The sequence below is a fragment of the Peromyscus californicus genome, unplaced genomic scaffold (assembly GCF_007827085.1).
Source record: "Peromyscus californicus insignis strain IS unplaced genomic scaffold, ASM782708v3 Scaffold_16__1_contigs__length_79575227, whole genome shotgun sequence".
Classification (NCBI taxonomy): domain Eukaryota; kingdom Metazoa; phylum Chordata; class Mammalia; order Rodentia; family Cricetidae; genus Peromyscus; species Peromyscus californicus.
Window position 1 is genome coordinate 12,060,617 of NW_026294458.1, and position 17,602 is coordinate 12,078,218.

Consider the following 17,602-nt stretch of genomic DNA (forward strand, 5'->3'; position numbering starts at 1 on the left):
TTGGTCCTGAAGAGGCCTCTCTGTCAGATAAAACTGCACTGGACTCAGTGGGCTGGTCAGGTTTTAGATGGAGGGCCTGAGTCCAGGGAATCTAGGATTCTCCTTTCTGGAACCCGAGACTTTCTGTCCGAGACTGGATTGTGCTGTGAGAGCACACAGCCTGGGGCCATACCTAGTTAGTGCTGAGAGGGGTCTATAACTTTGGCTGTCTTGGCTAAATAGAAAGGTCAGAAACTTCCCTCCATTTAGAACTGCACCCGATTTATGTTACACATAAACACAAATTCTTAAGAACCCCACACTGAGTGCAATGGCACACGCCTTTACTCCCAGCACTTGGGAGGCAGAGGCAGACAGATTCTGAGTTTGAAGCCAGCTTGGTCTACAGAGTGAGTTCAAGACACAGACAGCCAGGACTACACAGAGAAACCCTGACTCCAACAAAAAGAACTCTCAGAGCTTACACCTCTATTAATGTGTTTAGAAATGGGGTGAGCCCTAACAGCACCATGGGTTGCAGAGACCATAGTGAGACATAAAGACTTTTCAGAAAGTGGGATGCATCTTTTAGCACACAGGTTGCTAAAAGTTATTTTTAAAAGTTGAGCACTTGGGCCTTGAGCCTTGGTTAAAATCTTAGCACGATGGGAAAGTATTTTTGTCTAGCATGGAAGAACCTTGTCTGCTGGATTGGTGTTAGGAAACCTCAGCCCTGCACTCAGTCATGTAGTTAAGAGCCCCGGGGTCTCCTCAGTTCTGGAGACCTGTCTTGGCTGAAGGAACGGAGACCTGTCTTGGCTGAAGGAACAGGCTTCTCTGGAGGAAAGCTCTTGTCTGCACCAGGAGAGGGAGCTGAAGCCTTGGCGCTTCCACAGTGAAGCAGCAGATGTCTGTGTAACAACAGCTTTGCCCTGCCCTTTGTCTTACACTGTCTTAGCAGGCCTGAAATCAGACTCTTCTAATACAGATTTCAAAGGCCAGGGGCCCCGGACTCTGCCTAGTGGCTGCAATGAGTCAAATGGTTAGGGTGAAGATATCCCGGGAATGGATGGCTCTTAATGGACCCTCGGAAGGACAGAGCACGGCTGTCACATTCCTCTCCCGGCATGGAGATCTGTCCTGTGAGAAGAGCTGGTTGAAGGCTTGGGAACCCAGGACTCCGTCCAAGGCTGCCTGTAGAGAGGTGAAGGAGCTCAGCCTTGCATGTTGCAGCTTTTCAGTGTTTTCAGATTATTGCACAGTGGCTTCCCCGAAACTCCAAAGACTAACTGCTCTAATAATTTAGGCATGAATTGTTAGTGAACAGAGCCTAAAAGCACTGAGATCTGTAAAGGACCTTGTTGTGGTTTGGGGAACCCCTCTCCTGAGGTGTTGAGTAGTGGATATTGGATTAAGTGATGGCTACTTTTGGAATTTATGGAGCATTTTGAGGTTAAAATACTGGAACTTGTTCCTTAATCATCCTGATTTTACTGTGATAGAAGGTAACTAGAAGACATGATTTTGACTAGGGTCGATTCCCAATGTTGATGATTGGAAAAGGCTACATAGACAATTATTCTGAAAAAGGAAACAGCTGTTGACAGCTTTCACTGAGGAAGTCTAAAATGCCTTGACTAATCCGAAAACCCGGTGATGGGATGCACTCCCTCAGCAGGCTCCTGACCAGTCTGCTGTTTCACATTCTGTTTGGGCAGAGATGCAGTGGGAGAGGATGGGTGTGGCTCCTCTTCACTGCGGTGAAACCGATACACACACAGCACAGCATGAACTGTAAATATGCACCTGAGCGCAGCTCCACCAAGAAAGTGAGGCTGCCCTCATCTGTGCTTGTATTTATTTGTAAACAGATGAATGAGTTACACTCACATTTCATATTTGGTAAATATACTAATGGAGCTGGGCAGTGGTGGCGCACGCCTTTAATTCCAGCACTAGGAAGTAAGAGAGATGGCAAGACACAGAAAGGTATTTAAGGCATGAGTAAACAGGAAGTCTCTTTCGGTGGATGATTTCGTAGGAGTAAGAACTAGTGGTTTGCTCTGTGACTCTCTGATCTTTCAGCTTTTACCCCAATATCTAGTTCTGGGTTATTAATAAGATCATTTAGCAATTGTGTTACACTTAGGAGGCAGAGGCAGGTGGATCTCTTGAGTTCAAGGCCAGCCTGGTCTACAGTGTGAGTTCCAGGACAGCCAGGGCTGTTACAGAGAAATCTTGTCTCAAAAAAACAAAACACCCTCTTCCCAACTGTCTGTGTCACACTGAAAACTGGCACATTGATGGACCACTTGTGTTATAGTTCGAAAGAGGCAGGAAGAGGGGCTGGAGAGATGGCTTAGAGAACACTGCCTGCTGTTCCAGAGGTCCTGAGTTCAATCCCAGCAACCACGTGGTGGCTCACAGCCATCTGTAATGAGATCTGGTGCCCTCTTCTGGCCTGCAGGCATACATAAAGGCAAAATGTTGTATAAAAAAAAAAAAAATCAGGGCTTGCGTGGGAGGTTTATTGGACGAGGAGAAAGGGGCAAAGACCAGTCTCCTAACAGTCCACAGTTTTTGCTTATATACCAAGCAAGAGGCCACTGGGGAACATCTTTATGGAATAAACATGGAGACATCTCCAGTGACAAAGCATTTTCTTAGGTAAATTATGTAACCATTAAACAGGGTGTTGGAGTGACATGGCCATGCTGCGTCATCTGGAAAAACTGACAGCATTTTAACTGAATTTTAAGATGGACTGACTTGGCCAAAGGTACTGTAGTTAGTTTAATGGGTGGATCAGGATCAATCTAGGAAGTCTGTGTCCTCAAGAGGACCTTATGCTTCCTATTTCCCAAAAGGCTGATGTGAATTAATAGTGCAGGGCTTTAATGCATTATGTTAATACAGATTTTCCCTTCTGACCCCTTCCCTGAAGACCTGGTTTCCTAGAAATTAACTGGAAGATGGCTCTGGAACCATGTGTATGTGTGGACTTGAAATCTCAGGGTCTCAATTTAGGTTTGCACCTTAAAACTGAAAGAGTCCCTTTGGACTCCTGGAGCCACACAGCCATTGGAGACTAAGGCTAAGCTAACGCCTAGAAGGGATGTTTTCTTAGATATTGACAACATTTCTCAGCCATCAGTACAAATCCACCCTAAGACCCATGGCTCTATCTTTATCTGATGGGATGCTGCTGCTATCAGACTTCTCAAGCACTCGCTTTAACTGCCTGGATTCTACTACTACTAGAGGATGCATGCTTGCTGAGTAAGGGACAGCTGCTAATCTTTTTATAGATGTGTAGACTACAGGGTGCTGTACTGACAGGAAGTTAGCAGGCTGGAGAGATGGCTTAGGGGTTAAGAGCGCTGCCTGCTCTTCTGGAAGTCCTGAGTTCAATTCCCAGTGACCACATGGTGGCTCACAACAATCTATACTGAGATCTGGTGCCCTCTTCTGGCCTGCAGGCACACATGCAGGCAGAGCCCTGTATACATAATAAATTTTTTTAAAAAAAAAGGTAGCAGGCTACATGGTTAGCATATAGACGCACTCAGACCACTCCATGTGATGCACACCGGTCTTCTCAAGGCTGGACTATTTACATACAGCTATCTGCCGACTGACCACTCCATGTGATGCACACCGGTCTTCTCAAGGCTGGACTATTTACATACAGCTATCTGCCGACTGCTAAAGGCGCTTTCCTTCGGCAGCAGTAAGAACAAAGCACTGCAGGCAGGTGTGTGAAGGTTGCTTGGAAAGAACGTGAACCAAAGGGGAAAATGGCTCAAGTTTGAGGGGGAATGTGAATTCCACTTGCAGTGGGCAGAGACTTCTGCACTAAAATTCTCCCTTTTAAAGCACTGGTAAAGATTAAAAAAAGTTCACATGTATTTTAGGTGGAGCTGTAGCCTGAGGAAGTTAGAAGAGGAACTGGAGTCACAGCTGGTTGTGGGTCACCATGTGGGTGCTGGGAAGCAAGTGCTGTCCTCTAGAAGAGCAGCCGTGTCTTAACCGCTGAGCCATCATTATGGGCAGACACAGGAATGAGTGCGGAGCTGGTATCACTGTGTTCTTACATGCAGCAGGCTGCCGTCCACACGAAGCGGGAGGAAGCTGTGACTTTCTACACTGATCACTGAGGAGAATGAACCAGAACTCCTGCTCTGTTCAAGGGTCCATCCAGCTTCATGGCACTGAAGGAGGTAGGTGGCTAGCAAGCGTTGGATGTGACTGAGACGAAGGGACTCAGAAAGGTGGTGGCTGCTGAACAAACACCAATGAAAGCAAGCTTTAAAAAGAGTTCGTTACAGTACCAATGCAGTGGTTACATGTTCAGGACACCAGGGCTCCAGAGTCTGTCCCTTAATCACTCGGTGCAGGACCGAGCACTGCAGGGTATTGCTGCTTTGAAGCCAGTGACTTGTGGGGCATGTGTCTTCTCGTTAAACAGCAAGCCTACTCAAATAAGCTTCCCAGGCAGCTTTTCTGTACATCTCAGCTGCTTCCAGGCGGTTAGATGCTGCAAGGATTCCCCGGCCTACAATGATGACATCAGAACCCCGTTTGCCAATCACTTCTTGAGGACTATTGTACTGTTGGCCGAGGTGATCCCCTGTAGAGAAGCAAAAGCTATTTAACATAATGCAAACTCAGGAAGTCTGTGAGCAACATGGGGGGTAACAGGACTCCCTGGATCAGTCCAAGGTATTAAGGTAAATCCAGACAGCATTTCCTATCATACACCTTAGTATTCATAACCCTTTCTGCTACAATCCCACCAAGTTCTCAGACCTCCTAGTGCTGGTATTAAAGGCATTTGCCACCATCCCTGGATAGACCCTAATCCCTGATGACTGCATTTTATTCATTTCTGTTGTTCCAGAAATGTTAAGTGTGTTTTGATGCTTTCAATTCCTAAAAGCCTGGGCTCCAATGTGCTACCTTGTCAAAGAATTGCAGGGGCTTTGTGAGGCACTGTGCTAAAGAGACATTGTTCGTGCCCTCTCAATGCCTCCCCACTATTTCAAGGTCAGGACTATAATCCCTCCCTCCACAGATCAAGATGAGATTAAAAGTAGTTTATTCTGGCTTTACTATGTTTCCCTCAACGGGTGCTGTTCCCTATTAAGTGATACTTCAGTTGTTGCCTGAAGTAAAACTGTGTGACAAGAAAATAAGTAAAATTATGCATTTAATTAAAAAGTAGTTTAGTGCTGGGGCTGGACCTTAGTGTTAGAAGCCTGCCTAGTATGTACAAGGCCCCAATTTAGTCAGCTCAGAATGGTGGCATATTTACTCAGGAGTTCAAGGCCAGCCTACACTACATGAGAAAAAAAAGCCGCGTGTGGTGGTGCACACCTTTAGTCCCAGCACTTGGGAGGCAGGAGTATCTCTGAGTTGCAGGACAGCCAGGACTAAATAGAGATCCTGTCTAAAACAAACAAAAAAGGTTAGTGGCTTATATAAAGATACACAATAACAGAACGGAAGGGCTGAGAATGCAAATCTTTGCCACTGTTTACAAATGCAGTTTATAAAATTCTAAGAGTTTCTGATGACTTCCAAGGCCACTTCCTCTGCAGAGGTCTATCTCCTCCACAGATGTACCGTGTGTGTATCGGCATTCACTAGTTTTCTTCTGACTCTACTTTCTTTTTCTTTCTTTTTTTTTTGGTTTTCGAGACAGGGTTTCTCTGTGTAGCTTTGCGCCTCTCCTGGAACTCACTTGGTAGCCCAGGCTGGCCTCGAACTCACAGAGATCCGCCTGGCTCTGCCTCCCAAGTGCTGGGATTAAAGGCGTGCGCCACCACCGCCCGGCCTGACTCTACTTTCTATAATGAGATTGTTTAAAGCAGCTCAAAAAGGCAGTGCTTTTCCCTAATATGGCAAATGATATATAAAATAATCCTAACAGTTCAGTGCTTGAAAAATCAGCACTTTAAACATTGACACACATCCTGCGTATTTTCCACCCCCTCAATCTATCACCTGGATAGGGCTAGCTGAGGAGCCTGAGTCCTTCAAAAAGAGCTTCTGATCTAGAAGGGATTCCTAGAAATACTCCATAGACATAAAAATACACAAGGGTGTTCTCCGGTTGTAAACTACATGCACTTAAAACAGGTTTTGACGTCAAGTTCCATGTGCAACTAGGAAACAAACAACCCAGTAATGGGGTGATGTAGATGAACCCCAGAACTTGTGCGAGCTAGGCAAGCACTACCAGCTGAGCTACACCTGAGTAATAACCAATCTCCTCTACCTCCTTCCAAGCTAAACCTGTATACTGAGTCCTACAGTACAGTCACACTTTCGTTGGCAGGCAGAGGTGAGGTGCTGGAAACTAAGCACACACGCTATTTAAAACTACATCCAGCCCTTACCTGTGCCTGTCTTAACACCCGAATTTGAGACTGTTGCGAGTTTAGGAACCATAGCCAGGCCCTGGCACGTCAAAGTCGCTGACAACTGTCCAAGGGTTTCCCAGATCTGCTGGAACACAGAATGGGTGGCATACTCAGAGCTCCAACTAGGAATGTCAGGTTTTGGCCAGCAGGATGGCACATGCCTTTAGTCCCAGCACTTGGAGGCAGAGTCAGGTGGATCTCTTCAAGTTCTAGGGCCCAGGCCCTGTCTCTGGACAAAGCCAAGCAGCTTTCTAAAATGAAACTGCAAGTAAGCTGTCTTACAAATACAGTACAGGCTAAAGGGCTCGTTCATTGTCCTAGAGTGTTCTACTCTGCCTCACAGGGGAAAGAAGCAGATTTACAAGAGCCATAACTAGTAAGACTCTTACCTCCTGTTTCCAATTGAACTCCTGGGGTCAAGTGAAGAAACTCTGGTTTCATGCTTACTCGGGAGCCGGAAATAAAGCCAATCACAAATCCAGAGTGCTCCTCAGCCATCCCAACCTACATGAAATAGGCAGTATTACAAAAACACCAACACAGAAAAATCAGCCAGATGATGAAACACACATGCCTCCACTAAGGTCCTGAGAAGGCCCTTCCTCCAACAAGCCATGCTTGAAAAGAACTCCTACAGTACGCGCATCAAACAAGATGCTGTCTAATTCCTACTTGTGACAATGCCTAATGCCTCACTCGCTTCCAAGGAAGATACGAGGTGTGTCCCCTGACAGCTCTTGAAGATGGAGGAAGCTATTGAAGCGAAGCTCTTCAGCATTTCCCTCTTCAGCAGCTGGTCTTTACTATTTCCTCCCAGCTACAGCAGGCCTGGCTCTCTGACTGGTCACTGCCCAGACTCTCACAATGTCAGCTTGGCCTCCAGCTATTACCACCAGTAAGGGACAGCCTGTCCTTGAGCCAGCCCTCACTCGAAGCCAGTACTTCTGGTCCATTCAGGGTGGTGTTTAAATTGACCACAGGTGGCTGGATCGATGACTCAGCAGTTAAGAGCACTGGTTGCTGCTCTTCTAGAGGACCCACATTCCATTCTCAGCACCCACATGGTGGCTCACAACCACCTCTCACTTCAGTTCCAGGGAGTCCAATGCCCTCTACTGGCTTCTGCTGGCACCAGGAACATACTCTACACAATCACATGTGCAGGCAAAACACCATACACGTAATTAAAGTGTTTGTGTTCCTTAAACTATAAATATTATCTACTTTCTAGGTGACTATCCAACTCTAAAATTTACCATGGGAAGTTTTCAAGAGGAAAAGACAAGTACAGGTAGATATGTCTGAATGATCTGGATACAATTCAAACCCTTCACCTGCTACAAGATCAAAGAGTTCAATCCAACTGGTGCTAATAAACTGTCAGAATAATGGCTGAATTGAGGCCACAGCTCCCAGACCTTCCATGAAGGTCTGTTCTTGCGCTAGAACATGCAGCACGCACACTCCGGTCCCCACTCACCCAGCACACCATCACTTACTGCTGCTTTGGTGTAGTTTCCAGTGGCCAAGGACCCAGCAGAGCTCATCTCTGCGATGAGTAGGCACGCTCGATGTAAAGGCAGGCCCACTTCCTGCAAGCCTTTCACAACTCCTGAGCCTGGGACCACATGGGCATTTACTAGATCTGCCCAGGAAGCTATTTTAAAGATGCCACCTAAGAAGGAATAAAAAAAGATATTTGCTGTGTTTGAAAGGGCAAAAATCAAGCAGTTGCTAGATAAATTTTTTTAGGCAGGCGGTGGTGGCGCATACCTTTAATCCTAGACTCAGGAGGCAGAGGCAGGTGGATTTCTGAGAGTTCAAGACCAGCCTGGTCTACAAATCGAGTTCCAGGACAGCCAGAACTTAAAGAAACCCTGTCTTGAAAATAAACACAAAAGATATTTGCTAATTTTCAAACAAATCTATAACCCTTTGCACAACCAACTACAATATGAAATGTTCTAGCAACAAGTTAATCAAGGAGTGAGTATTTAAGAACTTTATCAGTGGACCCATAGTACCATCTGTAAAACAGTCAGCTATCCACCTGGTAGCTAGGTGAGAGGTTCCCCGAGAGGAAGAATTCTTGCTGCACTTGCTTTATCAGGAATGCTGACGAGCTGTTACTTTTTTGCAGATTGAAGCTTATGCCATCAGAGGGACATATGAAGAGGGACATTCCCGGAGCTCAAGCATGGTGACATCCTGAAAGTCTCTTAAAGACGACAGATTTTCACCCCATAGAGATCACTCAGCAACTTTACCCTCTACAGGTTTCTTGGCTTTTCCAATCTTAAGAGGCAACACACATATCTTATTTTTTAAAAAAGACTTTGAGCCCTCTCTCCAGCCCAACTGTTTACATTTTAAACAGGTAGTAAAAATGCAGACTTGAAAAACCAACACACAAGCCTAAGAAAGGCTATATAACTATAACTCTTACTGCAGCCAGTAAGCTCAACTAAGCTAAGCAATGTAGTCATGGTAGGACATCGTCAGCACACGAGGTAACAGACAATTCTACCTGAGAGAAACAGACTAGAGACAGGCATGCGGCTACAGAAACAGTGAAAAAGCAACAGAACTACACAGTACCTACTATAGCCACTTGTTTCTTTTTGTTGCTGTTGGTTTTTCAAGACAGGGTTTCTCTGTGTAGTCCTGGCTGGCCTGGAACTCACTCTGTAGACCAGGCTGGCCTTGAACTCACAGAGATGCACCTGCCTCCTGAGTGCTGAGATGAAAGATGTGCCACCATCGGCCAGCCTGTTTCTAAGAGCAGAAGTCTTCGTGAAAAAACAGAACAGGACTAAGCATTTCCCAGGCCACTTATTTCTTTTTTTCGAGACAGGGACTGGGTTTCTCTGTGTAGTTTTTTGGTGCCTGTCCTGGATCTCCCTCTGTAGCCCAGGCTGGCTTTGAACTCACAGAGATCCGCCTGTCTCTGCCTCCTGAGTGCTGGGATTAAAGGTGTGCGCCACCCAGGCCACTTATAAGCTGCTTCACCTGATATTAAAACTTTTAAAAAAAAGAAATGTGTATTAACACATTATGCTGCTAAAAATATTTTTTTCCCATCCTTTCTTTCCTATATTGGCAATTTTTGGCCAGGGCCAACACATCTTGTTTCGCCTGCCCAGAACTCACACGTACTCTTCTGCCTCTACCTCCTGAGTGCTGAGATTCAAGGCGTGCGCCACCACCACAGGAGCAGCAAACTCATTCTTTTAATGTTCATAGCAGCACTATTTGTAATAGCCAGAACCTGGAAATAACCTAGATGCCTGTCAACTGAAGAATGGATTAAGAAAATGTGGTATATATACACAATGGAGTACTACTCAGCAGAGAAAAACAATGACAGCATGAAATTTGCAGGCAAATGAATGGATCTAGAAAAAATCATCCTGAGTGAGGTAACCCAAACCCAGAAGGACAAACATGGTATGTACTCACTCATAAGCGGATTCTAGATATAAAGCAAAGAACAACCCACAGAACCTGGGAGGCTATATAGCAGGGGGGACCCTAGGATGACTGTGGCTTAGTTTTGGTTTTACTCAATTACTGAGCAAGCCTCAATGAAACATTTTACTATTAGGATAAGAATTTAAACTGTATCAAGCTGATAATAGAAAAATAAATACATAAAAATGGAAAAAAAAAAAAGGGGGGAGAGGATTGACAGGGATCTCAGTCAAAATGGTTAAAATGTGAACTTTGTACTTGCAGGAGCAGGGCATTAGCTGCCCAGCTAATGAAGGGAGTTTATACCCAGAGGTAAGACTGAAATTCCCTGCCTGAGAAACAAGTCAACAGAGAAAGCAGAATGGAGCCGGCAGCCTAGGGATGGAGAGAAACAATGTGGAAGGGGTCACTCCGGGGCCTGGACTTGACTGCACCGGACAGCTTGTTCCCTTGACGACTCCCACTTAGGAGCCGAGACGTCTTCTCCTCTGTGATCAGTCCACTACACTGGATTTCTGACCGCACTTACCTTCATACTGCTTTTTCACTGTGTTTCCGATATCAGCGAATTTCCTATCTTCAAATATTAAGAACTCATGGCGTTCTGCCAGAGCTACCAACTCCTCCATCACATCCAGAGTAAAATCACTCAGAATATCGACGTGAGTTTTGAGCATGCAGATGCTGGGTCCCAAGGCGTCTGCTAGCTGGAGCAGCTCTCTGGCCTCTGAGACATCAGCAGACAGACACAGATTGCTCTCCTTCTTCTGCATAAGCCTGAGGAGTTTCGAGGCAAGTGGGTGGACTCCGGGCAGCTCTGCTCGTGCACCAAAGCTCAGTTCTTTGCATGCTTTCTTCTCAGGAGGGGAAACACCATTATGATGAGCTGCTGGGAAAACATTCTCCTGGATGAACCTCTTCACTCTCCCGACCATCTCGGCATCAATTTTTTTCTGCTGCTCGAGGATCGCCAGCATTTTGGACAATGTGCACACGGAATGAAGACGGATCCCCTGAGCCTGCAGCTTGTCCTTGCCTCCCTGCTCGCGGTCTAACAGCACTATGGCATCAGTCACCTTCAGGCCCTCCTTCTGAAGAACTTCAACCGTTTCCAAAACACTGGCCCCACTGGTGACAACATCCTCAATGATCAGACAGGTTTGCCCTGGATTAATCTCTCCTTCTACAAGACGCTTGGTACCTAGAACAGAAAAGTCTCTGTTGAAAGAAATATATAAAATGTTTCGGCTACCTCAAGATATATCCTGAGTCTACGCTTACTATGTACTTACAAAGAGTTAAGATTCTCTAAATCTTATTTATGATCCTTTACTTTGAAGCTACTTTCTGTTGATTTTTCTATGTGCCACAATTGTTTTGTTCAGTATCCTCTATCTCCAAATTGCCAATTATATACAGAATTATATACAGTAAAACTAAATGTAAATAAACTTTTTTTTTCCTGGACAAATGAGGGTTTTTTTTAAAGCAAGATCACTTATAATGAAAAGCAGAATAAATCAGTATCAATAAAATCATTCTTTCCCATCAATATTGATTATAAGTTTACCACTCATGATCAACTGAAAAATTTGCCTCTTTGAAGGCAATTTAAAGCCAGTTGTGGCACATGCCTATTAGTACTCAGGAGGGCTGCACAGAGCCTTACAATCAGCCTAGGCCACATGGCCAACCAGAGATATATAGTGAAACCCCGCCTCAAACAAACAAAACAAGGGCCAGGGAGATGGGTCAGCAGTTAAGAACACTGGCTGCTCTTACAGAGAAGCTGGTTCAGTTCCCAGCACCCGCATGGCTGCTCACAACTGTATGCATGTGGTACACATAGATACATGCAGGCAAACACTCAAACTTAATTCAGAAGGGAAACAGTTCACTGCTTCCTGGACACCATAACCACAATGAATTATACACTGTGACTCTCTACCCTTAAGGCCCACTATAACCTACAAAATGTATAACTCGGGTTCTGTTTCCTATTCATTTTTTGAGACTCAATTTTGTATTTTCTACTGCCTATTATTTTGAAACAAAATAGCCATTTTCACTCTTTTTGAGCCTTACTGTAGGAGATCATCTTTCACCATTCCCATTTCTTAAAGAATGGTAAGTTTAACTAAATCTTAGCCTGAAAAAGGACAGAGTACTTGCAGGTACTCTGATAAATGAAGTTCGTAAACCTTTGTGAACACATGAGGAAGCTACTACATTCCTCGTGGGCAGATTATTTTTAGCTTCACAATAGTGTAATCAGAAACTCCGCACTTAGCCATGGCCAACAGCTACATCCTTATTCGTTCCTTCCCCTCACGATGTTACATCTATATGTGTGTGGGCACGTGTGTAGAGGTCAAAGGGCAACCTGCAGTAGCAGGCGCTCTCCTCCCACCATGTGGAACCCAGCACCCAAACTCAGGTCAGAGTTAGCTGCAGGCTCCTCTACCTGTTGGGCTGTATGACTGAACTCTCACAACTTTTAGAAGCAAATCTCAGATATTGCAGTTTATCTTCAAAGATCTCTTTAAAAAACTAACAACGCATTACCATATCAATATCAACAAGCAAAAACCCCATTAATTTTTGAATATCATTAAGTATCAACTCAGCCCTGATACTTTTAGATTGATTTTGAGGTTTTAGAGCAAACTACCTGATACTCTATTGTTATGGACCCCACCAAAAAAAATGTTCCCATGGTGTCTTCTGAGTTTCCTAAGAGTACTCTTCCTCTTCAGGACTGCATGCATTTAAATGTAAATATACTAGAAGTACGTGCTCTTACAACATTCTGCTGGTGGAGGGAGGGCCAACACAAAGGTCGGGGTTCTGCGCTCTTACAACATTCTGCTGGTGAAGGAGGGCCAATACAAAGGTCGGGGTTCACCAAGCACTCTCTTTCTACTCCCCGGTCAACACAAAGCATTTCAGACCCAAACTCTCCAGGAAGGTCTTCTGGAGCAAGTCAACAACTCAACAGCTTATCAGGCCTCTGAGGAGCACTCAACAGCTCTAGTAAACATCAGGGCCTGAAAGAACAAAATCCTAACAGGTTAACTTGAGGCTTATGCTATTTTCACTTTACCATAATCCTTTGTTTCCTTCCTTCTAATGAGCATGGGAATGTGATTGGTTGAACAGATAACTGTAGCTAGTGGCAACGCTGTATAAGGAACTCCACACACACTGTCAAAACTGATCTCAGCATTTTTTGCAGTTTGGAATAAAATGTCTGCGACCTGTAAGAAAAGGAACACATAAACTTCCATTATTACAACTACTCAGAATGGCATTTGAGTCATGCAATGGCATGAGATGGAAATAAACCCGAGGGAGATTTTCATTAAATTCTAAGATATAAATAGATTATTTATAACAATTCACTTTTTGAGTATCTAAGCTCAGGAGAGAAAATATTAAGCAACCAACTTAGATCTATCACAACAATCTTGAAACCTGGCATGCAAACATAAGCATGGACCAGTTCAGCTAGATTCAGGACCTACTCTGAGGGCATCATGAAATGTCAGGAAGCATGATCCACCCTGAAGACCAAGGATGCCTCCTAGACTCCCATTATGCCTTGACTCTCTAGAAGGATGGTTGGTTCTATTTCTGCAAGAAGTCCTCGGTGAACACTTCTCTAAGTATAGAGCCTATTGTGTGAAATACATTTTATCTTTTCTATATAAATCATTCATTTTTTGGGGGGGAGGAGGGGGTCCAAGACAGGGTTTCTCTGTGTAGCTTTGGAGCCTATCCTGGAACTCACTTTGTAGACCAGGCTGGCCTCCAACTCACAGAGATCCACCTGCCTCTGCCTCCCGAGTGCTGGGGTTAAAGGCGTCTATCACCACTGCCCAGCTGAAACTCACTCTGTAGAACAGGCTAGCCTCCAACTCAAGAGATCCACCTGCCTCTGTCTCCCAAAGCACTGGGGTTAAAGACATGTGCCACTACGCCAGGCCAAATCAACCATATTTTAATGTTAGAATGCATACTCCCATCCAACACTATCTTAAGAGTCATTCATAAACCAAGTTAGCTTTTTTGTTTGTTTGGTTTTTTGTTTTTCGAGACAGGGTTTCTCCGTATAGTTTTGGTGCCTGTCCCGGATCTTGCTCTGTAGACCAGGCTGGCCTCGAACTCACAGAAATCCTCCTGGCTCTGCCTTCTGAGTGCTGGGATTAAAGGCTTGTGCCACTGCAGCGCAGCCCGGCCCAAATTAGCTTTTGAAAATATTTTCTTCTTATTACTTACTCTTGAAGGGGAGGGGGAGTTGTTTGTTTTGGAGACTCTCAATACTGGCCTCAACCTCCCTCATGCTGACTTTATGTGCATGTACCACCCCATGCCTAGCTTCCTACTTCAGTGCTTTTAAAAGTCTGTGACTATTTTTAAGTTGTAAAGTTTGCAATTTCTAGTACTGAAATCAAGAACATATCCATAACTTTAATATCATTATCTGTAATGAACATGGGAAGAAGATAGCAGTCCAGTGATAGAGCACTTTGCCTGGGGACCAATACTCATAGCTGGGGACCAATCCCCAGTAACATACAGGCATACACACAAACGCTAGATAGACTACGTATTTTTTTTTCAAATTTCACTATGTCCACAGAATTATTACACTGCAATACATATTTCTTCCTGTGGGCTTTTTACTGATCTGTCATGCTTCTTTACATGAATCTAAACTGAGATGTATATTAATTGAAATATTGAATTGTAAGACTACCAAATTAAAAAAAAATTCATGATCTTAAGTCTGCTAGAGATTTTCTTGCACTATCATTTGCCTGGGCACATACCTAAAACATAAACCTGCAATCATAGAGTATAAGAAGAGATTTGGGGAATTCTTTTTTCAGTGAGATAAATACTATCGGTTCCCTCCAACTGTCTGTACACACATCAATTTACTAGGAAGTTAGAAGTAAGCATATAATCTATTACTTTGGGGGGGTGGGTGTATATACCGAGAGCACCTATTCACATAAACCTCTTTTAAAGCTAAAATGCTCATTAGAAAGTTCTGGGTAATACAGTTTCTCTACACTGATGAGACACTATTTCAAGATTCCTGACCATAGCAAGAGTCAGGACGGTGAAAAGCCAGCTCAATCAGGGCTTCAGTCTATCTACAATAATCAGGAAAAAAAAATTTTGTTGTTTTCAAGAAACAAACCGCCGGGCGGTGGTAGCACACACCTTAAATCCCAGCACTCGGGAGGCAGAGCCAGGAGGATCTCTGTGAGTTCAAGGCCAGCCTGGTCTACAGAGTGAGATCCAGGACAGGCTCCAAAGCTATACAGAGAAACCCTGTCTCCAAAAACAAAACAAAACAAACCAAAAACCCCCACAAAACAAACCTTCCATGTGTGGGACAGGAACTTAAGAGTACATTCGGGGGTGGGGGGATTGGGATTGTTTTTTGGAAACAGGATCTTTCAGGATAACCCAGACTGACCTCAAATTCACAATTCTGCTTCAACTTCCCGAACGCATGAATTACAGGCATGCACCACCGTGCCTGACTACGTATGTCTTCTTGACAGAACTTTGTGATGGTGAAATATTCTACAGTTAGTTATAATAGCCAACAGGCTAGCGCCACTAGTAACTTATTACTATTTGGCTAGTCTGTTTGCTTTTGAAAGAGGTTCTGGCGTAGTCCAGGCTGACCTCAAACCAACTACACAGCGGACTGAGGTGACCTTTAACTCCTGCCTCTAGCTCCCCAGTGCTATTTCAACAATTCTGGCAGGCAAACGAACTCCTCTAGTAAAGCTGTTTTCTACCTAGTCCGACCACCTGAATTCATTCCCTTCGATCCTCATGACGACCACCTGAATTCATTCCCTTCAATCCTCATGACGGAAGGAGAGAACACACTCTTGAAGGTTGTCTCTGACCTTCCCAAGTGTGCCCCGGGACATGCACGCCCGCATATATATGCACGCACGCACGCACGCACACTAAATACATGTAATAAAAACTTCACAGTGCTCAACGTGCACCCGGAGTTGGTAGCAACACTTCGAGCATTTCCACTCTTTTACTCAAAGTGACATCTGCAGTTTGTGCTGGCAGCTTGTTATGCTAGAAATGCACTTTCTCACGGCCGACGTTGTGGCGATTCATATACAACCCAACCAAGGTTTGGGAAGCACCGGGTTAGAAACCTCTAACGGGTATAGTTTACCCCCAATTACCCAGAAAAAGAAACCTTCCTTCCTGGCGTCCACCATATGGCTTTAATGTCTTGCTACTGGCCATACACAACTCAATTGAGCCGGTTGACCAACGACGATTCCTCCACCCTCCCGCCTTTTCCTTCCCTAAGTCTCACTTTCTGGGGGTTAAGGACACAGACCTCACTCAAGGACTTCTCCACATTCCCCGACTCCTGCAACGCACGTGTCGACACGGGTCGGTCAAGGACGAGGTCCCAAAGAGCCCGAACCGACTGCTGCCGGCCTCCGTGCTCCTTCCACAGGCTCTCCAGACCAGCAAGACGGTGGGCTTCCCTGCCTGCTCTGTGGCTCTCTTTCATCCCCCGACTCCGGCCACCACCACCACCACCACCCCCCCCCAGCCGCCATCTCCCGCTCTCCTTTCCCGCCACCCGGAGCCATCCCGCCCCTCGGGGCTGGTACCCGACTCAGAAGACGCGGGCGGGACACGATGCCCCGCAGGTCGATGTAGACTGGGGAGGTGAGCCCGCTCTTCAGCACAAAGCTCCCGAACTTGAAAGCCTGCACGTCGTACAGCTCGGAGACCAAGAGGCCCAGAGCCTCGCTGGCGACCGCCATACTCCCCGCGCTCAGTCGCCTCTGGAAGCCCAAGCGCTTCGGGGTCCGTGGCGTCAGCGGGACGCCCCGCCCCTTCCGCCTCCCCTTCCGGCCTGGACCGCGGGGGTCTGGGCTTAGGCTTCCTGCTTGGCGCGCTGGGCTTGAAAACCTCTGGATGGATGCTCAGTTTATCCCAAGGGAGTCTCTAGGCCCTGCTCGTGTTTTGTTTGTTCGGTTTGGTGTTTGAAGCTTAGCGCTTCCGGGAGTAATCCTCACACCATGATTATCTTATCATGGTAATTATCTTATCGCCCGTTAGCCACCACTTCCCTAAACTCTTCCAGGGTTTCTCCACTTAAAAGTTCTCTAAGACCGGGCTTGTGACTCCCTTCTTGAATTAACTTCACAGCAGCGGGCGTGGGAGAGTTTCACAGGAATTTGCATATAGAAATCTAAAGCAGGTCTTTGTACACTCTGGTGCTGGCAGAGAAACGTGCTTATTTCCCTTAACGCCATCTGAAGTGCTGAGGATGAAGAAGGGTGGGAGGGGAGTTAGGGAGAATTAACTGACAGTGTCAGGCTATCTGGAAGAATAATGTTGGGCAGTTCGAAAACCCAAGCATATCTGGTTTACAAATCCCTTAGCTGGCTCCGGTGGTGCAGACCTGTAGCCCTAGCTACTTAGGAACCTGAAGCAGAAAGATTGCAAATTGGGCCAGGTGGCGGTGACGCACGCCTTTAATCCCAGCGCTCAGGAGGCAGAGCCAGGCGGATCTCTGTGAGTTCGAGGCCAGCCTGGTCTACAGAGCGAGATCCAGGACAGGCACCAAAACTACAGAGAGAAACCCTGTCTCGGGAAAAAAAAAAAAAAGAAGAAGAAAGAAAGACAGAAAGATTGCAAGTTGAAGGCTG

General features: G+C 45.6%; 1 protein-coding gene across 1 annotated transcript; it reads right to left on the minus strand.

Moving 5' to 3' along the window:
* Positions 1–1,769: 1,769 nt before the first annotated feature.
* Positions 1,770–16,778, minus strand: Umps (uridine monophosphate synthetase). Its single transcript, XM_052740392.1, has 6 exons — positions 16,556–16,778; positions 12,979–13,132; positions 10,405–11,076; positions 7,904–8,079; positions 6,794–6,908; positions 1,770–4,609 (listed from the first exon to the last, which is right to left on the minus strand). Exons 1-6 carry the CDS (start codon positions 16,709–16,711, stop codon positions 4,440–4,442), a joined length of 1,443 nt encoding a protein of 480 aa, XP_052596352.1. The 5' UTR covers positions 16,712–16,778; the 3' UTR covers positions 1,770–4,439.
* Positions 16,779–17,602: the final 824 nt, after the last annotated feature.

Coding starts and splice junctions, on each gene's coding strand:
- Umps (XM_052740392.1), bottom strand. CDS start 16,711: ATGGCGGTCGCCAGCGAGGCTCTGGGCCTCTTGGTCTCCGAGCTGTAC. Junction 13,133..16,555: donor GCCCGCGTCTTCTGAGTCGG/GTACCAGCCCCG, acceptor CTTTTCTTACAG/GTCGCAGACATTTTATTCCA. Junction 6,909..7,903: donor GAAACTACACCAAAGCAGCA/GTAAGTGATGGT, acceptor TATTTCATGTAG/GTTGGGATGGCTGAGGAGCA.